Source organism: Populus trichocarpa, chromosome 5, assembly GCF_000002775.5.
Source record: "Populus trichocarpa isolate Nisqually-1 chromosome 5, P.trichocarpa_v4.1, whole genome shotgun sequence".
Classification (NCBI taxonomy): Eukaryota; Viridiplantae; Streptophyta; class Magnoliopsida; order Malpighiales; family Salicaceae; genus Populus; species Populus trichocarpa.
The window spans coordinates 22932923-22952059 of NC_037289.2; the positions used below are offsets into that span (position 1 = coordinate 22932923).

The 19137-nt window shown below is 31.9% G+C and overlaps 2 protein-coding genes across 3 annotated transcripts; one reads left to right on the plus strand and one right to left on the minus strand.

The window, feature by feature from the left end:
* The first annotated feature begins 605 nt into the window (after window positions 1-605).
* On the plus strand, window positions 606-2042 carry LOC7454369 (uncharacterized). The gene has a single exon (XM_002306846.4). The coding sequence runs from the start codon at window positions 1064-1066 to the stop codon at window positions 1910-1912; it is 849 nt and encodes a 282-aa protein (XP_002306882.1). The 5' UTR covers window positions 606-1063; the 3' UTR covers window positions 1913-2042.
* Window positions 2043-13940: 11898 nt separating this feature from the next.
* Window positions 13941-18079, minus strand: LOC7454371 (probable jasmonic acid carboxyl methyltransferase 2). Of its 2 annotated transcripts, none has more exons than XM_024601368.2 (4): window positions 17926-18079; window positions 17422-17619; window positions 15424-15696; window positions 13941-14521 (listed from the first exon to the last, which is right to left on the minus strand). In XM_024601368.2, exons 1-4 carry the CDS (start codon window positions 17998-18000, stop codon window positions 14165-14167), a joined length of 903 nt encoding a protein of 300 aa, XP_024457136.1. In that variant the 5' UTR covers window positions 18001-18079; the 3' UTR covers window positions 13941-14164. The 2 variants fall into 2 exon arrangements, with proteins under 2 accessions (XP_024457136.1, XP_002307671.1); XM_002307635.4 differs by having other exon boundaries at window positions 17215-17619.
* Window positions 18080-19137: the final 1058 nt, after the last annotated feature.

The following is a 19137-nucleotide window of genomic DNA, read 5'->3' on the forward strand; positions in this document are numbered from 1 at the left end:
TTATTCCTATATAAAACAAGTATAATTTTATGGCCATATATTCTTAAGAGAGGAAAATACAAATAGAGAAAAATATATACTTATCAAAAGTTTTTTATTTTTATTTTTATTCAGGAAACTAGAACTTAAAGTACCTTCACTAGGACAACGTCTTTTTTAATTGAACTGTATAAATATGATTTTCATTTCTATTTATGAACTTTGATTATATTTTATTAATGTTAAAAAAAGATATTACTAGATTTGTTTATTTTTATTCTTATAAATCACATCAATTTATTCACTTGAATCAATTTAGTTTGTGAAGGATCTTGCCCTTCGCAATTAATTAAAGGATTAAAATGGTAAGTTTGCAGTTTGCAATTATTTATATCCTCCAGCCAAAATGGAAAACGGCAAGATTGCAATCCACGTGTCCTCTATCAAAATGAGAAACTATGAAAAAAAAGTAAAAGAAATAATAAAAAAAAAACAGACAGCCCACTATTAGGAAGGAGTAATATTAAATATGGAGAGATTAAAGGCCACGACACAACAGTTGATGGAGACCTTCCGTGCCAATTGTCCATGCCATGCATCTCTTCTGCACATACTTGCCCATAGACCCTCTTCTGGTCGAAGTTTCGGCCCTCGTTGTTCAGACTCTCTCCCCTTTATTAATTAATTTTTGTTCGCATTTATAAATCTCTGCATCATAGACTGGGAAGACTAATTATTCTCTATAAAAGCCTCCCTCCCCTCCCACCTCCCGAGAGATCTATCTGTATTCTGTATTACAATTTCAACTTTCCTCAAAGAACTTCAACAAGAACCAGACCAATAAGGCAAGACTGTACCAAAAAAGAGTTAGCTATCTCAGTCAGAATCCCTGCTAGCCCTCTCTGTATCCCTATTTTCTCTCACTTTCCTTCTCTGCAAGAACCCTTTTCTCCGAGCAACGCCAAAGCCCCTTACAAGCTCTCTTTACTCTCTCGCTCTCTCTATATCTATGTTTCTTTCATAGCCTCCGATTGCCGTTCCTTATCAATTGGCTTCTTTCAGATCAAAACCCCACAAACCAAAAATGTCTAGTTCCTTTGAAATATTTGACAAAGTGAAGGCTGGGAAAGCCGATGCTATGAGAAGGTACAACAGAAAGAGAAACCTTTACTGCTTCTTGGAAACTGTGGGAGCTTTAGTCTTGCTTTGGTGCTCCTTCTCTTGCTTCCCTGTCATAACACATGCAGCCTCTCGTTATCTCTCCTTTTTTAACCAGAAAATCTATGCTTTTGTGCTTGCAAACGTTTTTATTCTAATCGTCGTCTACCTTTCATCTACAACACCCAGCAACAATGACCAAAGCGACACTCCAATCCAAACCGATATCTATGACGAGTACGTTTCCTTCTCCACCTCCTCTCCTCGGTGGAAAACAACCACCGGAGAGGACAAACAGTTTGTTGTTTCCTTGCTGCAAGAGGAACCAGTTCAAGCAGAAGAGAAGAATCCAGTTCGTGAGAAAGATACACTCGACGACGAAAAACAAATTGTTTGCTGCGAGAAAACTAACGATGCTGCCAATGTTGATGAAATGGGAAAAAATCCGGTTCGTGATCTTACAGTGGTGAAAGAGGAGAAGTTTTTCAGGAGGACGCTATCAGAGAAACATGGGAAAGAGAAAAGGGAATATCCACGAGAGTTTCGAAGATCGGAGACGGAGATTGGAAGGGAGACGTTGACTGTATTCCGTACTGGTGGCCTTAATTATGATACTCCGGGGGCCGCGAGAAAGTCGATGCTGGAGATGAATAGTGACGAGTTTAGGCTTACAATTGAGAGATTTATTGCTACTAAGAAGAAGATTTTGAGAGAGGAAAGTATTGCTTTGTCAAGTGAGGAAAAGGAAGAATATTTAGCTATTAATTATAGATAATTAATTAATATTTAGCAGTATTAGTGGAAAATAAAGATAATTAGGTACCATAAAATCGAGATGGTTTTTATGATTCATGATGCATAATTCGCTTGGATTGCCAGTAATAAATATCTTTAAAATTGAAGAATCTCATGAATCCTTAATTTTATTGTCTTTTTTTGAAGTCTTTATATCCATAATTATGATACAAATAAGATTTAAATATATGGAATTGTAACTCTGAAATGACTTTCTTGTATTACTCATGATTTCCCTTTTATTACTATTATAATTTTCATCTCTTAATTTTTATTTTTTTTGTTATTTATGTTAATTTCTGGAATTTTCAAGCTGATGGGAAATCTTCAGTTTGAATTGTGCTTGATTTTCTTGTGGTCAGAAATGCAATTCATGACATGGAAGGAGACAGGGATGAACTCCAGACTTTATAGACTAATTTTTTTTTCGGTATGTTGATGGCTCTAGCTTCCATGTTGCCATCTCTTCAGCTTTTTTAGGTGCACAGAACATGACAGTGATGGCTGCTCCCTGCTCAGTGCAGTACTTGATTATTACCAGTTAAAAGAGGAGGGTGTTTGCAATTTCCATACCATATATATGTAAGAAATTAGAACGACATCTTGTATTCGGAAACATAAAACTATAACTTCTTCTCAGATGTTCAGATTTCACTTCAGAAACCTTAATTTGTAGTTTGGACAGCCATTGATTGAAAAACCATTAGGTTGTCAGATTTTGTTTTTGTCTATTTCCTGTTCTCCTAAAAATAAAAGCATCTTTTACCCTCAAAAGTTTGGGATCTTCACGAGTGAAAAATCACCCTTTCTCTAATGAAAGGGCAGATTAGCTAGGGTTTAGAGCGTATTTAGAGAGATTAAGACCTTAATTTCAATGAATTATCTCATAATTGCGTAATTATTGAATTAGTGGGTGATTCATCTATAGAGGAGATATAAATTCTTCATAACGAAGGCAAAGTTATAGCTATCTCCTTCCTCTACATTTTCCCTTCGGGAAATGTCATCGTCATTCCTATTCTACCTCTTTTTCCCAGTGTTTTCTATTCTCGAATCTACTTTATGTTTCATAATCACTGGGTCCTACGGGGGTTGAGTCATTATTTTGTTTGCGTTGGTGTTAAAAAATACCATTGACGTGGGGTTGGGGAGATTTTATTTTCAATTTCTTGTATACAATTAAAGGTCTCTTTATGAGGCAGCTTTGCTCTTATCCACTTGTTGTGGAAATTCTGCAACACAAGGGATGCAAGAGGTCTCTTGTTTTTATTATAATCAGCATTTTGATCTTTGATGTTTAGTTGGAAGGGTAGTAATAATTGTTTTTTAAAATGTTTTTTTATTTGAAAACAAATTAAAATATATTTTTTATTTTTTAAAATTTATTTTTAATATCAATATATTAAAATAACTTACAAATATTAAAAATTAAATTTTTTAAAAAACATAATTTTAACTATATTTTTAAACAAAATTTTCATTCAGACTCGAGACACCATATACAATATTCTACCATTGGAATATTCATCTCGATCATTTTGTTTTGGACTTCGGAGCACCTCTTCCCCCCGTACCATAGCATCAAAACCATGCTTCCCCGGGTAATTGATAATTTACACACCATTTCTATCGTACCCATGACCTGGTCTAGGAGGTGATCTTACTCAATAAAAAATATATTATTTTTTTTTTAAAAAAAAAGGTTAAAACAAAAATTGTTTGCAAAGTTTTTTAAATTAAATTATATTTTAATTGGATCATGAATTGATATATTATATTACCCAAATTAATTATAAATTAATTTTTTAACCCAAACCCAGGTTAAAAATGACTTGATTAGATCTTGAATCAACTCTTTAGTCTAAACCAGATTTAGTAAAGATGATTTCTAATTAATTTTCTATTCATGTTTATCTTATATTGTGGGAAAAGATTGTTTGAAGGATTTTTTTTTAATTTGAGATACAAATTTTGGCAATTGAAACACCAGGGGAAATGGTCAATATGGATGAAATATTACTCATTTTATTTTATTGTATTTTCATGAATGTTTGTCCGATGATGTGGTGGACCGTGGTCTCTGTGGATATGAGAACTCCGTGTTTCTGAAAGGAAGCTGATAACAGGTAATAACCACATCATGAAATGAACATAAGAGAAAAGTAAAGTAATGCGGACAGAAACTATGTATTACTTAGATTATAGCAATGCGTTATCGGATTAATTTTTTTAAAATGTTAAAAATTATCTGATTGCTAATGTATTTTTTAATTAAAAAATAATTATAACCTCAAAATATGATATATATTAAATGAAATTTGTTTTCAAATATGATACAATGATATGTTAGATCGACTTGAATTAACCTATCAAACCTGCTATGCAAGTTATGAAACCGTAATAATTCTATAAAAAATAAATTAAAATAAATTATGAAAGTTAATTCCTAATCAATCCAATATTAAAAGATAGAATTGAAAAAAAATTAAAAAAAAAAACTACAATCCAATGTTGAAGGTTGAAATCAAGGGAAAAAATCTATGAAACTGATATATAATCAAATAAAAAAGAAATAAAAAAATTACAAAGCATAATTTCCAAAATAACCTAATATTAAAGGATGAATTTTAAAAAAAACTAAAAAAATATTATTATAATGAATAATATTTTGTAAACATTGTTATAATGAATTAACCACATCTTTAATATTTTGTTTAATTACACCCTTTAGTCTTTTATTGATAATTAGATAGGCGGCTTGCTGTAAGCCGCGGGCCGGATAAATTTTTTCCTAACATAAAAAAAGATGTTCAGATAATTAATGATAACTCAAGTTAACCCATATTAACTTGACTAATTCAATTCCTTTAACACCTGGAACTTGCAAGGGTTTTCCCCCTTCTCTCATGCACAACCCAGAATATAAGATCAGAATAACTTCGCATAAAGAAAAGTAAAAAAAATCACAAAACTCAAGTCCTTATAACTTAGGTACTGTTTGGCATTATGGTAGTGGTTATTTTTTAAAGAGCTTCTCTTTTGAAAATGAATAAAAATAATATTTTTTTTTATTTTTTAAAATTTATTTTTGATATCAGCATATCAAAATGATCAAAAAACATAAAAAAAACTATTTTGAAGCAAAAAAAATATTTTTTCTTGAAAAGCACAGCCATGTTGCAATAACAAACGGTACTTTAATATCAAATGATGAAATTAAAAAAAAATCAATTCTAAAAAAAACATTAAAGAAAATACATGGGTCAACCTGGGTTTACTCAGCTAACCTGTGATTTGCATTGTAAGATCATGATAAAAAAAAATTAAATTGTTTAAAAAGAACCTAGAAAAAGGATTGAAGTTATATCAATTAAAAAAATGTCGAAAAAAAAAACTTGGGTAAACCTAGGTTAGCCCAATGAACCTGCCTCCCATGATAACCACACATAAAAGAAAATAAGAAAAAATCACAAAGCTCAAGGCTAATAATTTAATGTCAAAGAATGAAATTGAAAGAAAAAATTTAAAAATTATTAAAAAAACAAAATCTAGTCAACACGAGTTGACTTGATTAACCCATAACTTATGACGTGAGATCGAGATAAAAAAATATTTTTTTTTCAGAATGAGACCTAGAAAAAAATATTAAAGTTAAATCAGTAAAAGAGTCGTAAAAAACCAAAGTCAACTCATGTTAACTCCACTAACTGGCGATCCAGGATAACTCCATAGAAAGAAAAATGAAAAAAATAACAAAGTCTAAGGCCAAATAACCTAATGTTAGAGGATGAAATAAAAAAAAATAATTTAAAAAAATGCCAAAAAAAACTTGATTGACTCAGGTTAACTCCACCATCCCACAACCATGGATATGAGATTAGGATAATCCCAAATAAATGAAAGTGTAACAAATAATAAAGCTCAAGCCTCAATATCCAATGATAAAATTGCAAAATAAAATAAAATAAAAATGACCTAAAAAAACCCGGTGTTAAACTAAGATAATCTTTGAAATGAGTGACTCGAGTCATAAGACCAATCCTGATATAAGAACTAAATCAAGAAAATAATCAGGGACTAAATTTGAAAATAAAATAAATTTAAAAATAGATAAAAAAAATGATAATAAAAAAATGAGGACCAAGATTGAATAAAAAAATTAAATGAAATAAAATATTTAGGAATGAAATTGAAACAAAAAACAATTCAAGAAAAGTATTAAAAAAGAATCAATTATGATCAAATTTGATAAAATAAAATAAAATAAAATGTATAGGGATGAAATCGAGAATAAAAAACTTTAAAAAGCATTAAAAACAAAGCAAATAACAATAAAAAGAATGAGGATTAAAATTAAAGTAAACAGCAACTAGAGGACATATTTATTTTTATCAGGGCCGGGGTGAAAACCAAGGTGTGGAAAGAGAAGTGGAGGAAAAGAAAAAACATTCACTGGAGATCAACTAACCTTCGCCGGTGACATGCGTCAAGTCATCGTGTAGAGGACAACTCTCCACTTCCATCATCATTGCTGACAGTGGCATTTGAACATCCAGAGACGTCTTATGTGCCGCCCAAATAATACGGGCGCCTTCCAGCTACTAGCGTGCAATTTTTTATTAATTTTATATTTATTCAAAGAACTAATTGTCCCTTATTTCAATTGATAATATATATATATATATATATATGAAAAAGACTCAAATAGCCCTAGCTGCTAGTTTTGTTTTTGAGAAATACAAGGGAAATATGATTATTTAACTGTGTATTTGAAGGTAAAAATACCAAAAAGCCTTTACCCCCAACTTTAATTTTTTTTAACTTCTGAAGGTATGATAGTTATTACATTGTTCACGTAAAATGCCAGACTTCTTTAACCCTTATTAATTTGACAATGACAATTAAATACCAATGATACGACCATGTGTTTTGAGTTTTTTAAGTATGAGCAAAACAATATTTTTAAAGCTACAATCCACTACGTTTTTTTTTTTTGTTATATATTTATCTTATACTCAAGTTTTCTTTTCGAAGCACACACAACCTTGTCTCTTTGGTTTGTCACTTCCTTTGCTGGTGCTGCTTACTTGCTGTTATGTGAGTCATGTAAGTGAAATAAGAAAGATGTCTTATTTTGCTCGGTAAGAGTTTGGGATCAAGAGATTTGCTCTCTCTGTGGTCTCAGGTTCGAGCCCTGTGGTTGCTCATATGATGGCCACTGGAGGTTTACATGGTCGTTAACTTCAAGACCCGTGAAATTAGTCGAGGTACGCGCAAACTAACTCGGACACCCATACTAAACTAAAAAAACAAGATGTCCCATTTTCTCTTTTAGAATTACAAAATGGACTCTCATTGATTAACGGGTCCCCCCCCTCCCGGCCACACCTGCTGGCATTTTGTACTGGTGGATTTGACAAGAGCACTAGATTACATTAAGCTGGTGACAATTAAAGCAGACCTTACACACATGCAAAAGGTATATGATAAAGTTAAGTCAACATCATCAACTGTACAACAAGTGTCAAGGATGAGAAATTGAATCCATGTTGCAACCTGAAATTGCAACAAATCTTGAGCAAAACATATATATAGCGACAATTTCCCCCCATAATTGTTTCTAAGATACTCAACTGCCGAGTCTATACTTTCCAATTGTCTTTAACATATCTGTATTTGTTAGGTTATGCTTAAATATTAATAGCCTGGTCGTATTTGGATGGTGGGGAAAACAGCAAAAACCGATCAGTACTGTCATTGTTTGAATTGAAGAAACATATATATATATATATATATATATATATATATATATATATATAATGGAAATCTAGGCAGCTTATTAATTATTGAAAAGTAATTCAGCAAGTGATGATGAGGTAGATGATAAATTGAATGATAGGACAGCTCCCCTAAGTATTTAGTATTAAACATCTTAAGAAATTAAAAAGAAAAAAAAAATGGTATCACTTTAGGAAAAGCCACAGAAGAATGATCACTTGCAGACCATGATGGCATGGCAGCCATGGATTTGCACACAGAGATCTTCTTTAGTCGAAATGTCCATTTCTATTTAGTTAATGCCATGAGTATTGTGACAAAGAAAGTAGTGTGTGCGTGAGTTAAGGAGCTTAACCTTTGTGTTCTTGCCTTTATATATAGGTTGTGTATTTTAACCCACGTCAAGAAAATCATAGAGGAGCATTACTTAGTAACAAAGTAGTGGTAGGCAGACGAGTGGACTTGATCCAAACTGGATCATTATGTTGCGAAAAGGAGCTGCAATCGTGGGCTCATGTCAAAGAACCAACAATGCCCTATTCTAGTAATCACGGCATGTAACGAAGCCAGGAAAAAGAAACAATTATTTGTCCACTTTATATCATGCAGAGCCAACTTATAAAATCATGAACCGCAGGTCCACCAGCCAATTATTGGAGTATATAAAATCTGTGTATTTCATCCAGTTTGGAGTCATGGTGTGGTCGGGGAACACAGGCATTATATGATAATTTGGACAGGAACTTGTTGGTGATGAATAATTTGTTAGAATCAACACAGTGCTCCCTATAATAATAATTGCAAAGGGACATGGCTTCAGAGATATTCCATGGAGAAAAATAGAATGGGGGGTGAATATTTTTCTCTCCCTCAAGGAGTCAAAACTGCGTGCCTTGTCCCTGCGTGCAAGCCCTGTCTTGATTCATTCTAGCAGATACAGACACTCGTTTAATTTAACATGGAAGCTGTGGCAGGTGATGGTTGATTAGATTATATTATCAAGGCATGCCCTATGCTACCTAAAATTATCGTGGCACGCTTTTGCCCTCTAAGAAATTGATCAAGCCATGAGTTTAATCAATTGCATAGATACGCAGCATCTATCTCATGATTGAATTGCAAATGTTGTCTGATTTTCCTACATGCTTCTTGTTCACCAACAGGGATCATGTGTCTGTCTGTTGATCTAATTTGTTTTTTTTTAATTATTTATTTTATTCATTCAAGTTAATTAATTTAAGTAAAATGAAATGGGGTTTAATAACTTTACATGTATCTACAACTCACCTATTTTGCCATATTTACATGTAATGAGAAACAAAGAAAGCTGTTATTAGACTAGAATTCAAGAACATTATATTGGATATTAAGAATTTGGTAAGAATCCTGCATAATTCTTACTTCAATCAGTAATAACCACCCAATAAGCCAAGTATCCGAAAGCCTTCATTTTTCCCCCTTTGAGTCAGCTTGGACAGTCCATAGTCTACGGAGAATTTATTTATTGAGAGCCACGAGTCGCGGTGACATCCTTTCTATTGTTAATACGGGTTACTTGAACCGGACAGCGACTTTTTAATCTGGAGAATAATGCCCATTTCTTAACGCTTGAGTCTGAATCTATCACCTTCCAGCTGAGAAAATAAATAAATTATGTTTAGCATTTTTTATAAAATAAAGAACAAGAAGATATAAACAAGAATCAATCCCAAAAAAAAAAAAAGAATAAATTGGATTGCTAATTAATATCTAATCTTAGAAAGATTAAAAAACAATAGTGTGTTGATTCAGGTAAGCCTAAAATAAAAAAAAAATTATTTTTTTCATGATTTTATTGACCCGATTAGAAAATACTTATTTGGAATGGTTTTTTAATTGAATTAAACCCTAAAAATTTAAATTATTGTAGTACTGCATAGTGATTGCTTATGTGTACTTGCGCATGTTAGTTTCATTTTAAAAATGTGAAATAAAAATCTCAAATCTATTGTTAAGTCAGACTGATGGTAAAGAAAACTCACTTGTAAGTGGTGGTAAGACGGTGAAGGAAAACTAGCACCATGGCTTTAGCCATGTTCATTCCCAGGCAGGTCCTTGCTCCCAACCCATCCCAAACGCTAAGAAGCTGCATGGCTTTTTGTCATCCTGTATATGAAAAACAGAAAGGCCCTGTCGATCTCTAGTCTTAGCTCAAACTCTTCAAACACTAAAGGGTTAAACTTAATTACTGCGAGATGGGAAAAAGAGAAGAGAAACTAAATCAGATTTGACCATAGCTGAACTCACATCAAACCTTGAAGGGTTAAACTTGTTGGGGTCATCGTACATAATAGGGTCAAGGTGTATTTACCTTGCATCAACATTAATTTTCCACCCCTTTTTTTTTTATTTTAAATCCTATGATGAGAGCAAAAACACTAAAGGACTCGTAAATTTATTGAGGTGAAATTGGATTGCTTTATTGGTGTTAGGAAACAATCCTTAAATCAAACAATCATAGTGTGCAGGGGCGGAATTAGGGGGGCTGGCAAGGCCTGCAAGAAATTCCTAGCTTCATCCCCTCAAGTGAAACCAAGGTGCTATAGATGCCATCCTTAACGATTCTTTGAGCGGCTGTTTGCCATCTACTATTTTTTATTTCAAAATTCAACTAATTACACCAAGAGTCTCTCAAGAAAGGGAATTTTTTTTTCTCTAAAGCTTAACAAATTTTAGGGTAAATGACTCATTCCTTTCTTCTATTTTATGAAAAAATTTGGAATGAAAACTCTAATTTTGGTGGAAAACTTGATTAAATAACATATAGGATAGAGCAAACACAATGAAAAATATAGGAGCATATTAGAGGTTTATCCAATTATATAAAAATAGATGAGCTATTTATCCTAAATTTTATCTTTAAATTTTGTTCTGTTTTTGACCATGAGAGAACACCACACACAGTGAATTTTTTTCCTGCAAGGTGAAGTTTCTCTGCCTGCTCCTATTAAACAAGAAGCACAATGTCATTTAACGAGTTGCACAAAATTACCCCCGGTATATATATATATATATATATGCCTTGAAGCTTGAAGGTGAAAAGGAATACAAATTATCCCTAGTGTAATTTAATTTGTTGTATCCTGACCTACATATACAAACTATGATGCCTTAATTCTAACCTGTCAAGCTTCATAGATTTACATTTCTAAGCATATAAGATATTAAAAGGAAACGGTGCAACAGCAAATCTGGGTATAAGCTATCTTCTGACCTGCAATAATCATGGTCAAGATGTTATCTTTTATCTCTGTGCCTGTCAACATAAAAGCATCATCAGAACCTACTTTTTCATCTTCTTGATTGCCTTGCGAGCATCTTCTTCTTGCAGCCATGATCAAGTCCAGGGTGTTCACGATCCTTTTTCTGGCCTGAATCAGCATCCTTTTTTTAGGATTGTCAAGTTCACCGCATCAGAAAGTGACACTCGGATTTGGACTTAAAAGGAATTTAATATAGCTCAAGCCCACAACATTCGAAGCTCATTTATGATTTGATGGACTTCATTGGTAGATTACCTTAAGGCCTTTGTAAAATCTAGTCTAGGGAAACCTCATGGGGACTCGAGCATTGCTTCACAGCCATGAGTTATGTCCTCTTGCAGCACATCTCGTTTTTGCCCATCCTCTAAGCTCATCAACATCCTGCATATGGCTTTGAAGGTTATCTGCAACAATTACATACCAAGATCAATATCATGGCTTTTTAGTTTTTATTCTCGGATTCAAAATGAGATTTCCTGAGAAAAACGCGGTGATCTAGGCTTTCAAATTGGCCTATGGTTGCTTTTGTACAAAAAATTAGCCTCTTAAGGGCTTCTCTATTCGGGCCATAGAAATTTACTAAAGCCCATAAAAATATCAAGTGGGTCAACTAATCAAGCTTGTAGTGTTTATTTACTGTCCGAAATAAAAAGAATAAAAACAATGGAGATAAAATATGTTTATAAAACTATCATTAAGACAATTTTAAAGTGAATTTATGTACTTTTAAAATAGAAGATAAATAGAGGATATGTCTTCACAAACAATATTTATTATTTTTTATTCCTACCCCATATTTTCTTAAAAAAATAATCAAAACAACCTTGTTTTGAACAAAATTTTTTTTCCTAAAAAGTCAATGAGTTTTTACCCCGTGTTTTATCTCGAGTTGACCTGAGTTTTTGACCAAGCCATACCGAATCAATCATTTCTTTATTCTTTCTTAAACTCGAATCAGTCCAGGTCACGGGTCAAACCGTCAAGTCAGTTTTGGTTTTATAACTAAGGTTATTATAATATTATTAATTTCAACACTTAATATAAACTAAACTAAAAATATATATATCTAATTATTTCTTAAAATATATAAGTTTAATAATAATACATAATAACAGTTAAATAATTTTTTTTATATTTTATTTTATCTTGTACACAATAACCAAACAAAATATAAAAATAATTATTTTATTTTATATATTACTATCAAACACAATTATATCTCTATTTTATTTAATATCGTCTCTTCTGTCTTTACCGTCTCTGTTTCTCTCGTCCTGAAATAATAACAATGCTATGGTATCATAGCTCCAGTTGACGTGAATGTGCTCTTGAGCTGCGTACATAAGAAGGAAAATATATGGGCCTAGTAACTAGATTAGGAAAATGCTTGGACTGCACGAGCTCCCCCTTTAAGGGGCTGTTTATATTTACGGCCAAGCCGCACTTTTTAAAACATTTAACTTTTTTTATTTTAAATTAAAAAATTTATTTTTATTAGATTATTTTGATATATTACGTTAAAAATAAATTTTAAAAAATAAAAATATATATTATTTTGATATATTTTTTTAAAAAAATCATTTTAAAAAACAATTATTATTATAATATCAAACATTATTTATTCCGTGATCACTTTGTACAGCACTAAAAATGTAATTAATTGTATTCTTTTAAGAAAAAAGGGATTATAATATTCATCATAAATTATTAAAATATAACTACCAGTAATTATTTAATAAGATATATAGAGATAAACATATAAAATAATAAAGAAAATCACATTCAATTGATCAAAAGTTATAATAATATTTAACTCTACAACTTTATCGTGCTCAAATGATAATCATCAATATTTATTTAATAGAAAAGAGATAAGCACAATATAAAGAAAGAAACAAGGGAGAGAATTAAAGAAATAATTTTTGAGCTGGTAGGAATATAAATTAATATTAACCTAACTAACCTCGAGTGCCTGGCCAAGTATAGTGATTATGCCAACATTTTCCCAAGTGTCAAGATTCTTCACAATCAGTTCATCAAACTATTTGACGAAAACAGATATTGAACTTGTGGTGTTCACGAGAAGCACATAGTAGGCTTTGATCCCCCACAATCTCTGCAATTGATTTTATACATCTTTTCGTGAATTTTCCCGAATTGTCATGTAAGATTGTCGTCTTAGCTGATTCGGTACTCGGAACAAAAACTTGTGTCACTCCAAATATGGTGGTCTTGAAGCAATTTCCATACCTGTAATATTCAAAATTAATTTAATATCTTTGTGCAAATATTTTTTTTTCAATTTTCTATTATTTCCTTTAATTTCGTTATATTAAGAGATTCGAGTTCTCTCATGATAATAATAATAATAATAGAAGACCGATCATCCTGATCTAATACTGAGCTATTAACATTCCAACATCAATTCAATAAAGTTTATTAGTACCTTAAACGGCGAGCTTGAACGAAGGCATAAGAACCTCTGCAGCCATTGATGGCTGCCATGAGCTGCATGGTTTCTCCAATCAATGGTAATCCACAACTACCCGGTGGGATATCATCCTTTGCTATCTGATCATGGCACCTTAATTAGCAGCTTCACAAATAGAATATACAAAAATGGAAAGGCACCAAGAAGAAGCACAGCGTAGAAACAAAGGGAAGAATTCGTAGACGGAAGAAGGGGCAGCGTTTTGTTCTACTTTTGGAAGTGAAACATGAAACTATGTTGGTATGGCCGTATTATTTCCTTTCTGGCATAAATATTTGAAATTAGATAGCGTAGTGTACGGCCGAGAAAATGGGTGTCGGCATTTTGGCTATCGCTGGCCGGAAATGCAAACATCCCCGTTGACGTAAAGAGCGTAGCTGTTTTTTTTTAATTAATCATATAGCTTTTGTTTTTTTCCTAGATCCAGTAAATCTTCATGTTTCAAATCTTGATTTTATAAAAATTAATTGGGACAATTAAAAGTCGCTATAACATGGACACAAGCAAACCTTGTGCCAATTATTGTTCCAAATCCAAGATTTCGAACCAAGTACCCTAAATATACGATAAATTACAACCATGCATTTAAAAGACATTATGCCATGAAGCTCTTATTACTCGAGTAATCTTGTACAAGTAATACTCTGCAATATCCTAGCCCTTAATTTCTAACCATTGAAATGACCAAGTTGGTGTACTTGGTTCCGGTCTTTGACAAGTAACCCTCCACCATCTCTCCATACCTTCGAAATAATTCGTCCATTATGTCCTTCCCAAAATGAGATTCCAGCATCGACTCCACGACAGCTCTGATTGTCTTGGCCACTCTCTGTCCACGTAATGCTGCCCCAGACGTGGTGTCCACATCGTCGACACCTCCATCCCAGTCAATTTCAAAGGTCTCGAGCCGATTGACACTGAAAGAACCATCCTTTTCAATCTCTAACCTCATTTCTTCCACACATGGACCATAGTAGGGGGCGTTAAAGGAATCGACCTTTTCTTTCTCGACGAGCCCCTGTAGGGTTAGTCAACGCCAAAATTAAAACAAAAGCTAGCTTAATTGATGTTTATATATATATATATGTTGTGGTTCCATTCCCAAGTTGGTTATGCATTTTGTGCTGGCATAAATAAACTGTTATACACCGACTTTATTCGTTTACTTAATTAGATGCTTATCCCAAATGGAAAACATCACGGCAACAAGAATTTAGATCAACTTAAACATAAAGTCAGGCTTGGTATCTATAAAGCCATTTTCTCTTGAGTTACGAATATATGAGAAAAGTTTTGGGAGGCATTATCCTCTAATATATACTTGGATTTCTATAGAAAACGTCTTCAGCTAAATAATCACAATTTAAAATTTCTATCGAAGTCAACATAATAAAGCGATATGTTAAGGGGTAAAACTATTATATATCTGTACTTTTAATGAAATATTACTTATTCTATTTGTTTTTTTTTTTTAAAGAATAGTATTATTAAGATTTTATGTTTTCTTATTCGATTGTAACTATTTTCGATAAAGGTATGAAATGAAATCTAAATTATATCTATTTGTCAATAAATTTTCTAATTTTAATTACCTGCCACATATAAAATTAAAAATGCATTTCAAAAAAATTAACAAATTTTTTTAAAAGAACATTTAATTTTGGTCGAGGAACTAACTTATGCTTTTAAATATAGAGTAATTAATTTATAAAATTATCAAAAATGCAAGGACTAACTTATAATTTACTCCGTTAAGTTAAGTGAAATAAATTTAAAAATATTGAATAAACTATTTTCGAGAAAGGTATGAAATGAAATCTAGCTAGGTTGAAAATGTGCAGATTTACTCAAGGAATTACTTAAATGTAAAATTGTCGGCAAATACTCAAGATCAAATTAAAGCATTACGAAATTAATCACCTCAGAAACCATGCTCATTAGTGCCTGTGCTAAGAGCTCCCAATGGTAGCAACTCTCGTCCGTGGTGGGATCGGTAGATCTCCTGCCCATGAATGACAAGAGCATGCAGCCTCCGGGAACAATTTCCTTCGAACGTGATTTTAGAAACGACGAAAAGTCTTTTTGAAACTGCAATGAATATGCTTCTAACACACAAAGCGAGCTTGACTTTGATATATAAATCTTTCCCTTGTTCATGGCCGTCCTCGCGTTGCTCTCTAGACCAGCTGGAACCTGTTCATATATTAATTGCTATCTTTTCTTAATTAAGCATTCTTTGGTAAGAAGGGAAACTAGAAGATTAATTGATTAATTAGTACCTTAAAAGATATTGTCTCACGTTAAAATATTAAGATTTACAGTTTTATAATAAATTTAAGATCCGTAACTCTATCCAATATGAAATATTTATATCATTTCTCTCTCTCTCTCTCTCTCTCTCTCTCTCTCTCTCTTGATTTTCAATGCAATGCCCATCGATGATCAAACATATTTCGTTAAGGAATAAACCAGCCATGTATTTGGAAGAGGCCGGTGCCAGCTCATTGAAGTTACTTGCATGCTCGGCCAAAATATTTCAACATGTTTTGTTAATGAGACTATGATTTTATGACCACTTAAATTATGGGATGAAGAAATCAATCAAGTATGTAGTCCCTGTGTACCTCGTGTTTCCATATGTGTTTGATTATGTTTTAAAAATATATTTATCTTAAAAAATATTAAATTGATATTTTTTTAGTATTTTTAATAATTTTTATGTACTAAAATAAAAAAATTTAAAAAATATTTTAATATATTTACAAATAAGATTTTTTAAAAAATAAATATCATACACCATAATAGCAAACATACATAATTTTAACAAAGGATTGATGCGGTTTTTTTTTTTTTTTTTAGTTAGCAATGAAAGCATCCTATCTCTCCTATCACACACACACTCATTATGTTTTTATATTTATAGACAGTTTTTAACTATAAAAAAAACAAATAACAATCATATTTATTTAAAAAACAAAAACAATTATATTTATAAAATAGTTTTAAAATGAATTTTTATTTTTAAAACAAGGACATATGTCCCTTTTTTCTAATTGTCTTGATCTTTCCTTTCTCGAAAACTACTTACTTTGATATCTTTTCATTAAAAAATAACTTGAAAATATGACAAAACAATATTTTCTTTTAACTGATAAAATTGTGCAGCAGGGTAGGTGAATTTAATTGCACTCGCAATTATTCTCTAAGCCACCGAAAAAGCTCAAATGCAATAAAGAAGGGAAATCATTTGACTGCTTTGTCCTTCACAGTTTCTTTAACAAAAGGGAAGGGAAGGGATGGGGAAAATTATACCCTCAAGATATATATATATATATATATATATATATATATATATATATATATATATATATATATATATATATATATATTTGTTTGGGTAGAAAAGTGAATGAAAGATAATAAATATTGAATATAATTGAGTTAATATATATCATAAATATTATATATAAAGTTATTTTCTTCCCCGCAATCGCCGCCCTCTCTCCTCACTTCTCCCCCATTCACCTCTTTTCTAAACAAACGGCAAGCACAAATTAAGATAAACAATAAAATGCAAGACCATGCGATGCGAGCCTAATTGTTTGTAGGAGAATTGGGTGGCTTACGCGAAACCAGCCCTGTGTTTGCTAGCTGATTGTTCCTACATGCACTTGATTATGATGATATAGTATATATGTCTGTCATACAAACCTGCGAGAGCCAGTGAAGACTAGAAGAAGAGTGCACACAATGCAAGCTCCTGCTAGGAAACAATCTACCATAGAAAGAACCCGGCGTTGCTGATACAAAGCATGGCCCGAAGTCGGAACCCTTTTCTTTCTTTAATTTATCATAGAATGCTGGCAAGGATCCAAAAATAAAATTGAAGTCATTATGAGGAAGATCATTCAGGAAGACCTTAAGTTCTGGTGTTGGACGCCCCAACTCTCTGCATTTGGCATAGATGATATCAGTAATTTCGGAGATCACTGACAACGAGTTAGGTCCAGAGGAGCAACCCAGGTCTGCAATACCCATGATGTCAGGGATATTGCTGCACAACATTTGCATTATAGCCTCCTCATTGATTCGCTTTCCTAGAGATATTATCTTGCTCTGCAAAATTAAACAATTATAAGAGCCCCGAGGGTAGCACATATTGACTGCACTTTTGTGATCTTCAAGACTAAAAAAAGAAAAAAAGCAGCTTCGTGCCATGGATAAACCTCGAGAAATTGTTCCAAACCATGTGAATATTAAAACCTTTTATCTATTTTTTTGCTTCTTTTATATATATATATATATATATATATATATATTAACGTGGCATCGGTTACATCTAGACTATGGGAGCGAGCAAACATGTATACGTGCACATATTGTTAAATATAAGAATAAATAAAAGGAAAAGGGGATGCAGACCTGCACTTTCGAGTTTTTTGCATAACTATTTTCATCATCTCCTTTGTTCATGTGAAGCACTTGCATTACTTCCATCTTTCTGCTCTCTCTTCAGCTAAAACTGCAAGTGATGAAGTGTTTCAGACATTCATGCTGTGTATATATAGAGGCAGGCAAGGAATCTAGAGCTGAAAAGCTAACGGTTCAAAATAAATAAATTTTACCCGACCTCCATTTCAAACGTAATGTCAAACAGTACCGAAGTTAAGATTAACAAAACCACCACCGCTGTCCTCGTCTAAAAAAGGACCACTTATAAAAAGATATCCAACCGGATGTCGAATTGGAGCCACTAAAAACAAATATCTAGAGTAAATTATATTAGTACGTAACTTCTTATTCCGTACAAATGTTAATTATTTATATTAAAAAAGTAATTTTTAATATTTGTGTAATTATGGTGTAAACTATAATTAGACTGAAATTATAGTTATTAGTAGCTGATTTTGTAGTGTTAAGGAAATCAAGCACCGATTAGACAATAAACTTAATCCGCACTAAATAGATGGGAAACCAAATCAGCACTAAATTCATAGTAAAATTGTAATTGAATCGTTAAATTATTTGTTCCCTTATTTGTAAATAATTAGGCTTGATTATAGGCAATAATATAGGATTCTGATGCAAACCATCAGTATAAGTTGTGATCTTTTCATTGATTGAAATAATAAGAAGAATATTATTTTTCTTCATGTAGAATACGAAAGGAAAATGATTAATAGGGTGTTTCAGTAAAATTGATAAACTAGCTATCTAATCCGCGCTTCACCGCAGGTATTATAAATTGTTTTCAATACAAAAAATAAATATATAGGCTTTTTCAAAGCCTATTTTTAATACTAAAAAATCATAATTATAAATCAAAAAACTTATACATGAACTTAATTAAATAAACCGAGAATTATCTATACCAATAAATATAAAAAAACAATCATTGACAATAACTAATGATTAAATTGAAAAAATTAAAAGATAGATGTAGATTAATATATTTGGTATCGTAACACGGGTTATGTATCCATTTATGTTTAATAACTTTATTTATTTGAATTAATTTTATTTATTTAATCAAACAATCTTTTACAATTAATAGGCAATGATGAAATTCTCACCTCATTTTTTAAATTGCCTCCCATTCTTTCCGTCTTCCTGACCCTATCCTCTATTTTTTAA